The 13970-nt window shown below is 42.4% G+C and overlaps 1 protein-coding gene across 3 annotated transcripts; it reads right to left on the reverse strand.

Annotated features, from left to right (window-relative positions):
- Nucleotides 1-13184, reverse strand: IL10RB (interleukin 10 receptor subunit beta). 3 transcript variants are annotated; one of them, XM_062001683.1, is made up of 8 exons: nucleotides 13052-13139; nucleotides 12335-12548; nucleotides 10735-10858; nucleotides 9507-9676; nucleotides 6596-6762; nucleotides 4684-4834; nucleotides 2968-3125; nucleotides 1-737 (listed from the first exon to the last, which is right to left on the reverse strand). In XM_062001683.1, exons 2-8 carry the CDS (start codon nucleotides 12369-12371, stop codon nucleotides 525-527), a joined length of 1020 nt encoding a protein of 339 aa, XP_061857667.1. In that variant the 5' UTR covers nucleotides 12372-12548; nucleotides 13052-13139; the 3' UTR covers nucleotides 1-524. The 3 variants fall into 3 exon arrangements, with proteins under 3 accessions (XP_061857667.1, XP_061857661.1, XP_061857674.1); XM_062001677.1 differs by lacking the exon at nucleotides 12335-12548 and having other exon boundaries at nucleotides 13052-13184; XM_062001690.1 differs by lacking the exons at nucleotides 2968-3125; nucleotides 12335-12548 and having other exon boundaries at nucleotides 580-737; nucleotides 13052-13184.
- Nucleotides 13185-13970: the final 786 nt, after the last annotated feature.

Raw genomic sequence — 13970 nt, forward strand, 5'->3', positions numbered from 1 at the left:
TATTTGTGTTTGGTTTATTCATAACCAAGTTCATCCCATCATCATAACTTTACGGTTTTGCATCAGGTAAAAAAATATTCAATAGAAAGATTCTGCCACTAGGGATCTCCTTAAGAAATATGCACAATTTCTCATCTAAAAAAATATGTCAGATCAGTTCTTTCTTTACAAAATACTATTTTCTTTTACAAACGTTATACAATGTGCCATTTCAATTATATTTTTCAATAAATAGTTCATCAGAGTTAAATTAATTAGTATTACATAGATATGATTTTTTGCTTTTTAAATTAATGTCAAAATACAGTTCCAGATATTGCTACAGCTTAACAGTGAGCCACTACAAACAGTGGCAAAAACTACATTATCATTTAATTCCTCATTTATAGTCAAATTTCTTGTACTTAAAAAAAAAATTACTGTCAAAAGTCTGTGTACACATTTTCATAAATGAATTTTCACTGTCTTAATGCAGTAGTAAGAAGATGAACTCAGCAGCCTGACTGAAGTACGAGGAGTGCATTTTAGGCCTTTTCTGAAGATGGTACTATTCTTGAAATGGAGTCTTCTTTTTCAGAGTCCTGAAGGTGCTCTGTCATCTTGCTGGCCTCATCCCTAGTTTCTTCACCCTGATTTTTGGATTCTTCTGAAATGACAGTTAGCTTGTCATAAAAAAGATTCTCTTCTTGTGGGCATGGAGAAAAAAGCTGCACACCACTGGGAGGTTTGGTCAAAAACTGTGAAAGAAAGAGGAAATGAGAATTAGGCTGCACCAGCCATACCATCCTGTCTGCTTAGAAATACGTTTTCTATTGTTTTCCACACATCAACTAGCTTTCTCAATCCCTTGAAGTCCCAGAGTGGGGACAGTGTAATAACCTTTCTGCTCACTTTAACATCCTGTACAAGGCTTGGAGGTGAGTCAGATTTGTCTTTATTTGCAAGAACATACCCCAGGGGTTAGTGGCTTCTTTGGAACAGAAACTTTATTAAAAAATAAAACACCTAGGTTTTCTTCAGAGACAAAAACTAAAAACAGGACGTTGGCTGTAAGTGAAGGAGTTTGCAGAGGGATTTGTGAAACAGCTCCAGGAGTTGTGCATTCTTCCTGCCATCTCAGAGAGCTGTCTGCTCAGATATCAAACTTTAAAATAGTCAACACAAACCATAACCACTTAAGTAAAGGAGAGTGAGGGAAGCTTTGCCATTCAGTGAGAAAGGTGCCTTAATCTTTGTACTGAAATATCACAACTTCCTCCCACTCCCTCTGCTGTTGATAAGATGGAACCAGCCCCAAGAATCAACATGGACTTTGAAGGGTGTCATCACTGTGTTTTGAATGTCAGCACAAGAACAGCACACCTACTCATCACTGTAATAACACATCAACCGCTCCTTTTGGCAGCTGAAGTACCAGTTCATTTTATTGGTAGTGACTGGAGGAGTACAGCTGCTTTTGCTCTTCTGACCTGACCCCAGTCTGTTACTTCAGTGCATTTTACATGAGAAATGAGCTGCTCTATCAGGAGTCCCATTCACTGTCATTACAAAAAAATAAATACTAGTATTATTACCATTAGACTTTCTTCTTGCAAACTATGATTGGAAATGTTCCATCAGTAAGTAACCTGCAATGTCAAATGCTGGTGTAGTGACACCACTGCCTTTGATAAATCATATAAGTTCAGCACAACTGACCTTTGATTACTGTGATTACCCACTATAACCAATTAACACAAAATAATCTCCCTTTCTTGTTAGAAACCTGAGCAAAATGACCATTGACCACATCCTGTATTGATCAGACCAATGCCACTTTCCCAACAGCTGAGCTCCAGGTTCAGCAAGCTGCTGTGTGCTGAGCCTGTGCTCAACTTCAAGCACAGGCTGAGTGCTAATCCACCTGCGAAGCCTTAGTCTGCTGAACTCTAAAGTCACAATAACAGACCCAGAGAAACTGCACAAAATTCAGAAGAGTATTGGCTGCTAACTTTAACATACGTAATGCTCCAAGTAGCCTTACTTCTTGGAGAAGACTGATACAGCCTTTTTTTGTTGCTATATGGGTAACAGGGTCAGTGGTATTCCCCAAAGTAATGGCTAACATCCATTGCTCTCCTTTTATCTTGAATTTTCAAGCTTCACCACATTCTTTACTTAAATTAAACTTCATTATTATACTTGTGAAATACTTTGTTTCGGGAGAACAAATGTGCAATTACTTTAAGTCTAAAATAGAGACAAGGAAGAGAGATGTCTCAGTTGTTTGCTATCTAGAAAGAGGAACTGAAGGTTAACACCTGTTATACTCCCACTTTAAAATGAAAGAAAACATGCTGTTCCTAAGCCGTATAAAGCCTCATATGACAAATTATGCAGTTTTTAGGAATAAGAGCCCAGGCCAAGTTTTTTAATTATTTGGCTGTTAAATATTTTTGACCATTCTGTAAAGAACAGTTCAAAATGATGATATTTTAAGAGTTTATTGCACATCAGTACACTTCCAAAGGAAGTCTTAATTTCACTGCTTCTTACTTATGTCTATGCAGTGCCATGGAACTTGATTAAAAAAACCTGAGGTAACACTAATGAAATGTATGATTTTATAATACCAGAAATTAACTCTACAATGAACTAACTTCCACTTTCTCACACTGAAAAGTACCTTAATTTGTCATCTTCTTCCAAAGTTCACAACTTCATGATTTACGCCTGTTTGAAAGGCTTTTTATGTTTTGCAGAAGAGTTTTACCATACACAACAACTATATAACAACAGAGAACCAGCATTGTTCCTTAGAGTCTAAAACTGCCTGAGAATACTCTGAGCTTTACAGAGTGGTAACAATCAAGTGTACATGAAAGAAGACAAAACAAAAGAAGTTCTAAAGATTTTGGCACAGAGAAGGCTTTGAAAAGCAGGCAGGTCTATTGAAAAGGCTGATTTTAATTGTGTTAGAAAACAAACCTCTTTCAAGTGTTGTGGGAAAATATATGAAGGGCAGAAAACATGTTTGGTGAGTCGATACAGATACAAAAATGAAAAGAAACAAACGGGAACGGCTATTACAACAACCAACATTGATCCTATAAGAACTGACACAACTATCCACACAGGAGTTACACCTGCAAGAGATGAGAAAAAGAAAATTAAACCAGTGATTATTAATTTCTTGAATATATTCTTTCCAAATTATCACCTTCTCTATGACATTAAAAAAAACACCCCAAACTATTATGAAACTGTAACTGCAGAAGTGTTTCCAGATGCAAAATACCTCTTAGCTCTTAAATTTTTAGTCTGAATAGGCTGAGGAAGTTCCCAATAAAGGAAGGTTACAAGCCATTGTATTTAGGTACAACACACTGGTGATTCTAGAAGCAATATCAGGGAAGTGATTAAAGGAAAAAAACCACCAACAGAACCATCCACAGAGTGAAAATCACGTAAAAAGCTCCTGTACAGTCTTTACTGTTTCAGGAGCGTAGGAATTGACACATAAAACTACCAGAGTAGAGGCTTCCACTTTTCAAGAAATCCGTTAAAAATGGCAGCAAAATAAAGACAGCAGGGGACAAAAGTCTGTAAAATTCCAAACTGCTCAGCCTTTAAAATTATGTCATGCCCAGGGATTTCACAACAGGCAATGAGAATGAAAATATATCCATACATCACTGTATAAATGTTTTAAACCAACCTACACCTGCTAAGCGCTGTTCTAGCCACGAACTAACAAGCAACACCACCACCAAAACACACCAATTCAACTGCAGAGCATAATGATAATGTAAATTTAGGAAAGATAGATGGGGAAATGTTTTATGAGGAAAAAACACATGAGAAATCAGTTAGCACAGTGACTTCCCCAGGCTTCCCTTAGATGGCTTCCTTATGGTGTCTCTGCCTCCAATTTTCCACAGGTTATCAGGGTGTAAGTTGGCTGAAATACACATTATGCCTATGCAAAAGACGGTACCCAGGACCCCATCACTTCTTTTAACTAGAGATATGAAGCATCTTGCTGAGATGCTGGGGTCAGACCATGTGGTGGTTAAGGCTGGACTCCACATACAGTAGCTAAGCTGGCATGTTGGTATTTAGCTGCCTTCCAAAGAAGAAGGCACATACCTAACAAAAAGATTTGTTTCTATCATTGATGATTAACTGCTGTGGATAACACACTGAATAACTGTGAATAACACATATCAACTGCTGTGTGTTTGACAAAGTAAGAGCATCACAGCCTAGTCTCCTGACAGACACGGGCCGTATCATCACGGATGGAGAGCAAGACAGGGTCCAACCCCTTCCTCAGCTACAAATATAGGCAACAAAAGCTTTCATAGGATAATGGATACAGCTGATGGACAAAGCAATTCACGTGTGATCGGTGAAAAGCCTATATTCCATTTAACTCTTGACTTTCAGAGAATGAGGAACACAGAGCCCTTTGCAGTGAAGTGAAGCATCATGCTGTTGGTGCCATAGTGCTTATGGGTTTCACCTTGTTCCCAACATCTCCCCTCCAAAGGTACACAGATATTACCCACCAAACAATACTACAGTAACAAACACATCCATTTGGGGAAGATTTCCACATTAGGCTGATTTTCATTTTGAATGGCTTTGCACATTTCTCAGTTCCCTACACCCCATGTCCCATGCTGAGGCACCAGGTATTACCATTGTGGGTTGTCTGCTCACAAAGTTCTTCGCTCAGTTGCCCTGTTTTGTTCCACTCAGGGATAACTGCTTGCACTTGAAGACAATATTTTGTCCATGGCTCCAACTGAGATAGTATTTCAGAGTTATGTTTAGTATCAATGTGCTTTACCTAATGACACAGGAGAATAGAAAAAAACATTGAAACGCACAAGTCCAGTGAACGGACTAGCTCAGTAATTAAGATTACATTTAGTAAAACAAATCCTAGCAGTTACAGTCACATGTGAATAAGGCTTTTAAAGACAACAAAATTCCCTGCCTGTGGCACATAACTGATAACTCTGCATACAGATATGTGACAGATGATATCTGCTTGCAGAAAGAAACAGTTCCTTAACCAAATGGAATCAACTAAGAGTGCTGTCACAGGCAAACATAATTTAATTTGAGACAGAGCGAGAAAAGAGAAAGAAAAAGGCTTGTGGAAGCTGTTAGGTGACTGACAGAAGAGAGAATCTGCTGTTCAGAAGCATGAACTACACAGTCCCTGTAGAGTACAGGATTCCCTACAACATCCTTCATTACTTGATAACAGATTCTCTGGGGTGAGAAGACCTTATAGGCAGGTTTCAATGTTCTCATCCACTTCACAAAAACAAACCCTAGAAGTTACACAGTCTATGCCTTTTGCTTCTTTAATCCCTATGAAATTTCCTAGACTTCTGCTCTGAACTGTTACAAGCCCAGATTCAACCTGAAGTTCCTACTTTCTCCAGTAATCTGGCTAAGTCTGCAATCCATATGCAGAAATCCCTTTATTTCTTGTAGTTTGGGAAATGAAAACCAGTCATAGAATCATAGAATGTTAGAGTTGGAAGGGACCTTTAGATATCATCTAGTCCAATCCCCCTGCAGAAGCAGGTTCACCTGGATCAGGTTGCATAGGAACGTGTCCAGGTGGGTCTTGAAGACCTCCAAGGAAGGAGAGTCCACACCCTCCCTGGGCAGCCTGTGCCAGGGCTCCCTCACCTGAACAGTGAAATAGTTTTTCCTTATGTTTAAGTGGAACTTTTTGTGTTCCAGCTTCATCCCATTACCCCTTGTCTGGTTTTTGGAAATGACAGTCCCTCATTTTCTGGAACTGAAGGCCAAAGAATTTTGGAAGGCAACAAATACTAATCAGAATTAGATGTAGTGGAATCTTATTCTGTGAAAATTGTGCTGATGTACAAAGCACTAATTGTACTGTGCCTGCTATCTTCCAGCAAAGGGCCTCCTTTTTTCCTGTAATACAACTCATGACCCTATAATTAATATATTATTTATGATCTTTCTTTATGCATTTCGTAAGGAGCAGCCTTTTGAGCTGAGTAACACATCTATCTATGGAAGAGGCTGTGTGTGACAGGAAGAAAGGAAATGACAGCTGACAGAAATTGAAGAGGTGAGGGTTAATATAAGGCCTCATCCATGGTGGTATTCAAAGCCCAAAGTCCCATGAAGACCACAAATACTTAAATTACATGAGATTTGAATCTAATTCATCTTATCACCATGATCACAGGCACTGCTGGTGTTACAGCTTCTGAGTTTACATTTGCTTGTATGTGTGAAATGTAGAGATTTGGTGGGGAAGGCTGCACCGCAAATAAACACATCACTAAACTGAGGGAATAAACTGGCATCGTGTGGCAGTTATTTCTAATTATGGAAAGAGCAAATGGTATCCATGGTACTGCTTAACTACACAGCTTTCTGCCATTTGCTCTGAACAGCAGCTGTAGTGACTAGACCTCATTATGCTGTATTTAGTAGAGATGTATTTTTATTTCAGTACCGTTACCTTTCAGAACTTCATCAGAATGGTATTTCACCATGAAAAGCACATATCAAAGTCTCAGAGGCACAATACCCAGGAAGCAGAAATTACCTCTGCATTGCTGCCTTTCTTCCAGTACAGTATTCTGTAATTCCACGAACCGTAATGTTGCTTTAGAGGCCACTTTTCCTGGTCATGTTCAGCAAAAGGGCCTATGAAATCCACGTGCAGGGACCCAGATTCTGACTTCGCCTTTACATCAGGCGGCCCGATGACTGCTATATATTAGAATGATGGAAGAGAAGAATGAAGGGAATTTGGCTTTGCATTGTTTTCAATTTGACATTTTTACATAACACATGACAGTTCACGCTTTAAATGATTTTATGTACTAGAAGGAAGTCATTTCCTTTCATGAGTCAGGCGTAAATAAATCCTTTTCTTACAGAACTGGTCTTGAAAGCAATTTCTTTTTGCAGTTAAATAACAGATACTATTGCAGGCTATACTGCCCACACACTAAATTAACCCAGTTCTCTTTTGCCAGCTGTGGTGACTCCTGGGAGAGGAAGGACTATTTCTATCAGTTATCACTCACTTCTCCTTTTGGGCCAAGCTGTGACAACATCTGTCTTTTCTGAGTAGAACCTCTAGTGATGCATTTTAATATGTCTTTCATTGTGCTTGTTTTCAAAATCTGAAACATTTCACTTATTTCTGCATATGTTACCAATGGCGCTCCTCAGACTGAATATTCTATTCTTAAATTTTGTAAATGGTTTGTCCTTACTATGTTTTTGTGCCACAGTTACTTCATGCGTTGTTTAGTTATCAACCAAGTTGTGTTGACAATGAGCTCTACGTTAAAGTCTCCTATAATTCTGGCAAACCATTTTGCTTTGGCTGCCTCTACTGAAGTTCTGCCTGGCTACAGCCACACTATTAAGAGTCTAAGAAAGAAAGAGCCCAATATATAGACAATTTTTCATCCCTCTAGAATCCTAAAATCATAGAATGGTAGAGGTTGGAAGGGACCTTTAGAAATTATCTAGTCCAACTCCCCTGCAGAAGCAGGTCCACCTAGATCAGGTCACACAGGAATACATCCAGATGGGCTTTGAAAACCTCCAGAGAAGGAAACTCCACATTCTCCCTGGGCAGCCTGTGCCAGGTCTCCCTCATCTGAACAGTAAAATAGTTTTTTCTTATGTTTAAATGGAACTTTTTGTGTTCCAGCTTCATCCCCATTACCCCTTGTCCTGTTGCTAGATACCACAGAAAAAAGAGATGCCCCAACCCCCTGACATCCCCCATTTAGATATTTGTAAATATTAATGAGATTCCCCCTCAGTCTCCTCCAGACTAAACAGCCCCAGTTCCCGCAGCCTTTCCTCATAAGGAAGATGCTCCAGTGCCCTGATCATCTTGGTGGCCCTGTGCTGGACTCCAGTAGTTCCCTGTCCCTCTTGAGCCGGGGAGCCCAAAACTGGACACAGGACTCCAGATGAGGCCTCACCAGGGCAGAGTAGAGGGGGAGCAGAATCTCCCTTGACACACTCTTCTTGATGCATCCCAGAATGCTATTGGCCTTCTTAGCCAATAGAAATATGTACTTTTATAATTAAAAATAATTTTTAAAACCCTGCTTGCTGAACCATCTATTCATGCAATGCTCATGAATATGTTGTTGAGCTTACAGAAAAATGGGAGGGGGGTCTTGGTTACTCTGGTTTTCGTAGGCTATTCCTACAATACAGTGTAGAATTTATTTTTTAAAAAAGCACTAGCAGAAATAATAACACAGAAAAGAGTATTGGATTTTTGTATCATAATGCCCTGCTCAGATCAGCTATGACAACACAAAAGATTCTCATGGTCTCCTCTGAGATTTGGTCAGCTGGCCAGTACTCCCAGGTCTTTCTTTCCTAGTAGTTTTATACTCAGATTTTTCCATTCAGGAAGAAGCTGCCTTTTCAAAGCCAAGCCTGTTCCAAAAACTACAGGTCTGTTAGTGATTTACAAGTTTGCTTTCTACTCAGAAAATCCACCCATATTTTTTTTGTATTACGTTTTCTTTTGGCTGTAGTCTACACTTACACTGTTGGATTTTGGTTTTTTTTTTTCACAGTTTCCTTTCTGGGCAGATAAAATTATGTAAGCACTATGCTTTTGTAGAGATAACCAATAAAAGCATTTTGAAAAATAAGGCTGTAATCTTAAAAACTGTGCTCTGAAATGCAAGGAACAGAATGATGAAATTTAAACAAATAGAGGCAGAACAAGATAAAAAACAATTAAATTTTTTTTTCACGAAGATAAGGTGTACACAGAAGCGTCCTGCTGTGAAAAGAAAAAAAAGACTTGATGACATTAACTACATAATCTAAAATAATCTGGTTTTTTCGCTTATGAGTGGAGTTAGAATGTACAAACCAAAGGACACACACTGGTAAAAAACACACTGTCAGTTCCAAACTCAAGTGACAGCAACATGATTAATATCTCTCTTGTGGGCTCTAATACAAGGCAATGTCTACATTATCTCTTGTAAAAAGACTGTAAATCTTCACTAAGAGAATGGCAATATGGTGCAATGAAGATCTTTCAATTAAAAATTAATCTTTCTCTATAGAGCTGGTTTTTGGTTTGGGCTTTTTTAAGTTAAAAAAAAAAGAGGAATGCTTTTTTCCTGACATAATCACGAGGAAGAGAGTAATTGAACTTATATGGACTCAGGAAGTCTGAACCCTAGAAAAGCTCTCTCTGGCTGAAAAAATAGAAATTATCCTTATTTTAAGGGAAAAAAGCCTGGTTTTGTTTTAAACTTGCACAAAAGGGGTTTAAAGTACCAATACTAACATCTAGCTGTGATAGTGAACCTTTCTGATGGCAACTTCTGCTTTCAAAAAAAAAGAGACTTAAGATTTTGTAGTTTAAATGATCTGCATGCTGTTGCTTTTCTTATGGTGCCAAACTGTAAAGGTGCATTAGTATTTTTGTAGATGATGAGAAAAGGGCTTACTGTCATCCAATGGCTTAAACCTGATGGCCACCCAGTCTGAATGGTTGTTGTCTGACTCCGCTCTGACCTGTAAAATGTAGTCTCCGTATGCAGACAGTGAGGAGACATCGCACTCCGTGAGGCTCAAGTTTGTGCTCACATTTTTATAGGTGTTTACAGAGAATTTGATGCTGTATGGAAGACAAACAAAAGGTATACGATGTGTAAATTATAACTGACTAAATGTCTTTCAGTTGACTGAAAAAGTGGCATATCTGTTTGTTAATATAAGCAGTTATGACTCATGAACAAGAAAAAATAGATCCAGCAACTAAGAAACATCATTAGTGTGTACATGCAAACAATAAACATTTTATATGCATCTATAAACCCGTGATAGAGATTAATATTATGATTCAGGACATAGATGTCCTTTTCTTAGCTACAAAACTTGATCCAACAGACAGCAGTTATCAGACAAGTCTGCAAATATTACAACAGTATTACTACACACGGCTTTGCTATCCAATTCAGACTTTGTTCAGATCTGTCTTTAAGATATGCATATAAGGAAAAGCCAGAGAAAGTAGAGCTCAAGATCTGACTGGGAACTGTTCATTAGATGATATTCTTTCTGTTTTGCATCAAAAGCCTGCCCAGGAATGTGGCCATCAACAGGTAATTGCAGGCCCCCTTCCTCGGTACAGCCGCACAGACTGCTTTTCTGGACAGGAAAGACCAATACAGTGGCAAAACCAAATCAAAGCTAAATCGACCCACCAGAACCGACAAAAGGGAACCTCAGAAAGTGTGTCATCAGTTTAAGGGACTAAAAGGAGGAGCCACCAGCCTGCAGTTGGTCTGGCAATTTCCACTAAGGGCAAGCTGGCTGCATTGGTGGCAATACACAAAATGCTGCTGGAGCAAAAGACCAGGTAAGGTCCTAATGCTCACAGCAGGATCAAATCTCTGGAATCACAGGTGACAGCTACATGGTAGAGAAAAAACACACACACAGCTACCAAATAGCCAATGTCGAAACATGTCTCTGGTTCCTCAAAAAAGTACATAGAAAGCTGCCTTGGCTGTGAAAATGGTGGAAAATTCCTCTGCTCTGCTCAGAAGATGAGCCTCCCACGAGCTAAAAGAAAGGGACAGCTACTCATCTTCCTATAAAAAAGGAAGCAAATCACAAACACACAGAGCTGTAAGATGCAAATTAAAGAAAGTACAGCTCCTCCAGACTTACCTCTTAGCCCGGACAGTGTAAGTTACATTCCCTTTGTAAAAACTAGGTGCATCCCACCGTAAAATGCTATGAAGATTAAACGAAATAATCCTTGCGTTTTGGGGTTTTGGCACTATTCCAGATACTGTGGGAGCAATCAAAACCAAATATTTTATTTAGTATGTGTTCCTCTGGCAAATTCTCAATCATCCAAAACTTAAATACGGCCTTCTTTCCCTTCCTTGCCTCAGACACTTTTTAAAAAACAGACTTCAATTAATTTTACTCCCGATGCCTATCGTTCCTTCTGAGCTTGTGCAACAAAACCAATTTAGCCAGCATCAACGACTTCCAGTAAGTACAGGCATTTATGATATCATCATTTATTATGCATGACTAACTTGTTACTGCCTAAGACACAGGACCCATGGAGCTATGTGCATGAACTCTCACTGAGATTGGCAAAATCAAGTAGAGCCCCAGTAGCAGGATGGAAATAACATGGGTGAGAGTACTGACTTCTTGTGGCCTTTTTTTTTCTCCCCTGAAGAGGTATGTGAACAGTTTTTCTACACAGACCTGGGTACAAACCTGAATTTTTAAACCAATCTGCCATAAGCATGTATATATCCTCACTTCATGGATTAGCATTGCCATTTAAAGTGCTTTACTCATTCTGTTATTAAGCCACCCTTTTGAAAAACAGATAAACAAGAAGTACCTTTGAAGTCAAGAGAGCTACTAAACATACCATAGAGAGAAATTTATCACTAATTGGCACTCTTGATAAGTGATGAAAACACAGTTGTTTCACTTTATTGAAACTGAACACATGGAAACCCTAAAGTAGTATCGATGAACAGTCCATAACTACTGTGGTTTAATTGTTTAATTGCTGGTATCGAAACCGAAACAGAAAATATTTTGGCCCATTATTGCAACACAAATGATCAATGCAAACAAAGCCTGTCGGCTCAGATTAGTGCTTAAATGTTACAGGAAGAAAACCTAATGATGCAAACTCTAAGAAAAAAAAACCCCAACACAATAACTGGTTTTGTATGTCTATAGTTGATGCATAAATAAGTGAAATGAAAATGTCAGTTAACCACCTTTAGCAGGTGAGTTTTAAATCTAAACCCTGCTTAAATAAAAACGACGTCACCGACTGAATTCCTCCAACGTTACCCTTGTACCCAAAGAATCAACCCAAACGTGTGTCACCTTGGAAAAGCATTAGTTGCGTGCTCCCCTGCGCCCAGACCTCCTCGAGAGATGCTGTCCCTGTGTGTGTGCTCCCACTTGGGCACTCTCTCAGAGATCTCTGCCCACGTGCATGCTGCACCCCTCTGCAGGCACCTCTGGTTTCCCACTCCCACACCTTCTCCCACCTGCAAAACCCCAGGTATGCGGAACACCAGGGAAAGATGGGTTCAGCGTTAACACCACAGCTGGAAAACAATCTGTCTAGTACAAAGTATCTAATTTGTCCTCTCCCGCACTACGGGGTCCTTGTTACAGAGGACCCTCTCTAAGGTGTTGCCCACGCTCTGAGGAAGCTCCCTCCAAAGGTTATGCTTGTAAATTCCCAATAAAAAGCACGATGCCTTTGAAGACTCACTTTTCTCACAGCATTTTCTACTGGGAAAAGCCTCCATTTAATAGTTTTTTTCATTCAACACTGTGGGTCCAAAGACATGGGAAAATACTTCAGTGGTGTTGTACTTTGTAAATGAAAGCTTTTTACTCGGTTCACACGGCAGTCTTGGATGTGGGAAACGTGTGGCCCGGACCACACTAAGTGGCCGTGGTGGCTGGTCCCTAGGAGCTTTTGCCTGCCAGAGAAAGACAGTTTATGCCGGGATCGGCAGGCACGGCTACCCCCGCGCTCACGCCAACACCGCATGGTGCTGTGCCACGATGTGTGGTTTGCTCCCACACGCCTGCGTCACCCACAAGTGTCCAAAACCGAAAAGTAAAGTTCCAGTTTCTCGGCACAGACACAGCCTTCGGGGAAGAAGAAAAGCGTGGGTGGGCAGCGGGAGCTGCTGCCCGGCCACGGCACGTCCCGCCGCCGCCGCCGCCTCGCCAGCCCCCGGCCCGCCAGCCCCTGGCCTCTTCCCCGCTCCCCGCGGCAGCGGACACCCGCCCGGCTGCTCGGTCGCCGTCGGGGCCGCTCGGCTGGTCACGGCTGCGGCGCCTGAGGTCCCCGTGCTCTCGGGGCGGCGCGGCCAGGGAGACTGCTGTCGGCTGCGCTCCCCGCACCTTCACGGGGCCCACCCCTCGACCGGGCGGGACTGAACCCGCCACCGCCCCCGCCAGCCCCGGGCGGACTCACCGCAGAGCAAGAGGCCGCTGCAGAGGACGCACCAGAAGACGGTGGCCATAGCGGCCGCGGCGGGTGGCGGCGCGGGCGTCCCTCAACAGCGGAGGTGTCGTCGCCGCCGCGCCATGGCACCGGGCGCAGCCCTCGCGGGCCGCCGGGCGGCAACGAGGAGCCGCCCCGAAACCCTTCCGCCTCCCAGCGGCGGGGCGGGGCGTGAGGCGGGCGGGGCGTGAGGCGGGCGGGGCGTGAGGCGGGCGGGGCGTGAGGCGGGCGGGGCGTGAGGCGGGCGGGGCGTGAGGCGGGCGGGGCGTGAGGCGGGCGGGGCGTGAGGCGGGCGGGGCGTGAGGCGGGCGGGGCGTGAGGCGGGCGGGGCGTGAGGCGGGCGGGGCGTGAGGCGGGCGGGGCGTGAGGCGGGCGGGGCGTGAGGCGGGCGGGGCGTGAGGGGGCCGCGGCTATCGCCGCCCCGCCAGCGGGGACAGCACCCGCGGCCCGGCCGCCGCACCCCCTTTCCAAAGGCTCCCCCGTTCGCCACGGCTGCGTTCTCCTTTCCAGAAAGGGCGGAGACAGCGCGCGGACATTCACCACGGGTTTGCCAAGCTGTTCGTTGGGGCCGTGGTTGAAGATACGTTAACGATGCCCGATCGTCATAACCTCTACAGCGCATCTTGAACCCAGGGCCTGGGCACAGGAAAGGCAGGAGATGGGAGGTCAGCATAAAGTAGCTAAAGAGAAAATGCATAAACAGACATCATATGATGCATTGCACGAAACCTGATCTCCAGTGAAATGCCCAGTGCAGGCAATACAAATGTTACCCGAAGAAGAGTTTATCTTTCGACTTTATGATCTGGCCTACACCAAAGATGCCAACATCACTACTTTTACCAGAATATTCAGCATCCTTGATCAAAACCAGCATTAAATTGGGGGA

The sequence above is a fragment of the Colius striatus genome, chromosome 1, assembly GCF_028858725.1.
Source record: "Colius striatus isolate bColStr4 chromosome 1, bColStr4.1.hap1, whole genome shotgun sequence".
NCBI classification, from domain to species: Eukaryota; Metazoa; Chordata; class Aves; order Coliiformes; family Coliidae; genus Colius; species Colius striatus.

Bases quoted from the DNA above. Each gene is read 5' to 3' on its own strand.
- IL10RB (XM_062001677.1), bottom strand. From the start codon at position 13,100: ATGGCCACCGTCTTCTGGTGCGTCCTCTGCAGCGGCCTCTTGCTCTGC. The intron at 4,835-6,595 runs GTAATTTCTGCT...CTGTGTCATTAG, and splicing joins AGAAAGGCAGCAATGCAGAG to GTAAAGCACATTGATACTAA. The intron at 738-2,967 runs GTTTGTTTTCTA...TTTCTTTCACAG, and splicing joins TCCCACAACACTTGAAAGAG to TTTTTGACCAAACCTCCCAG.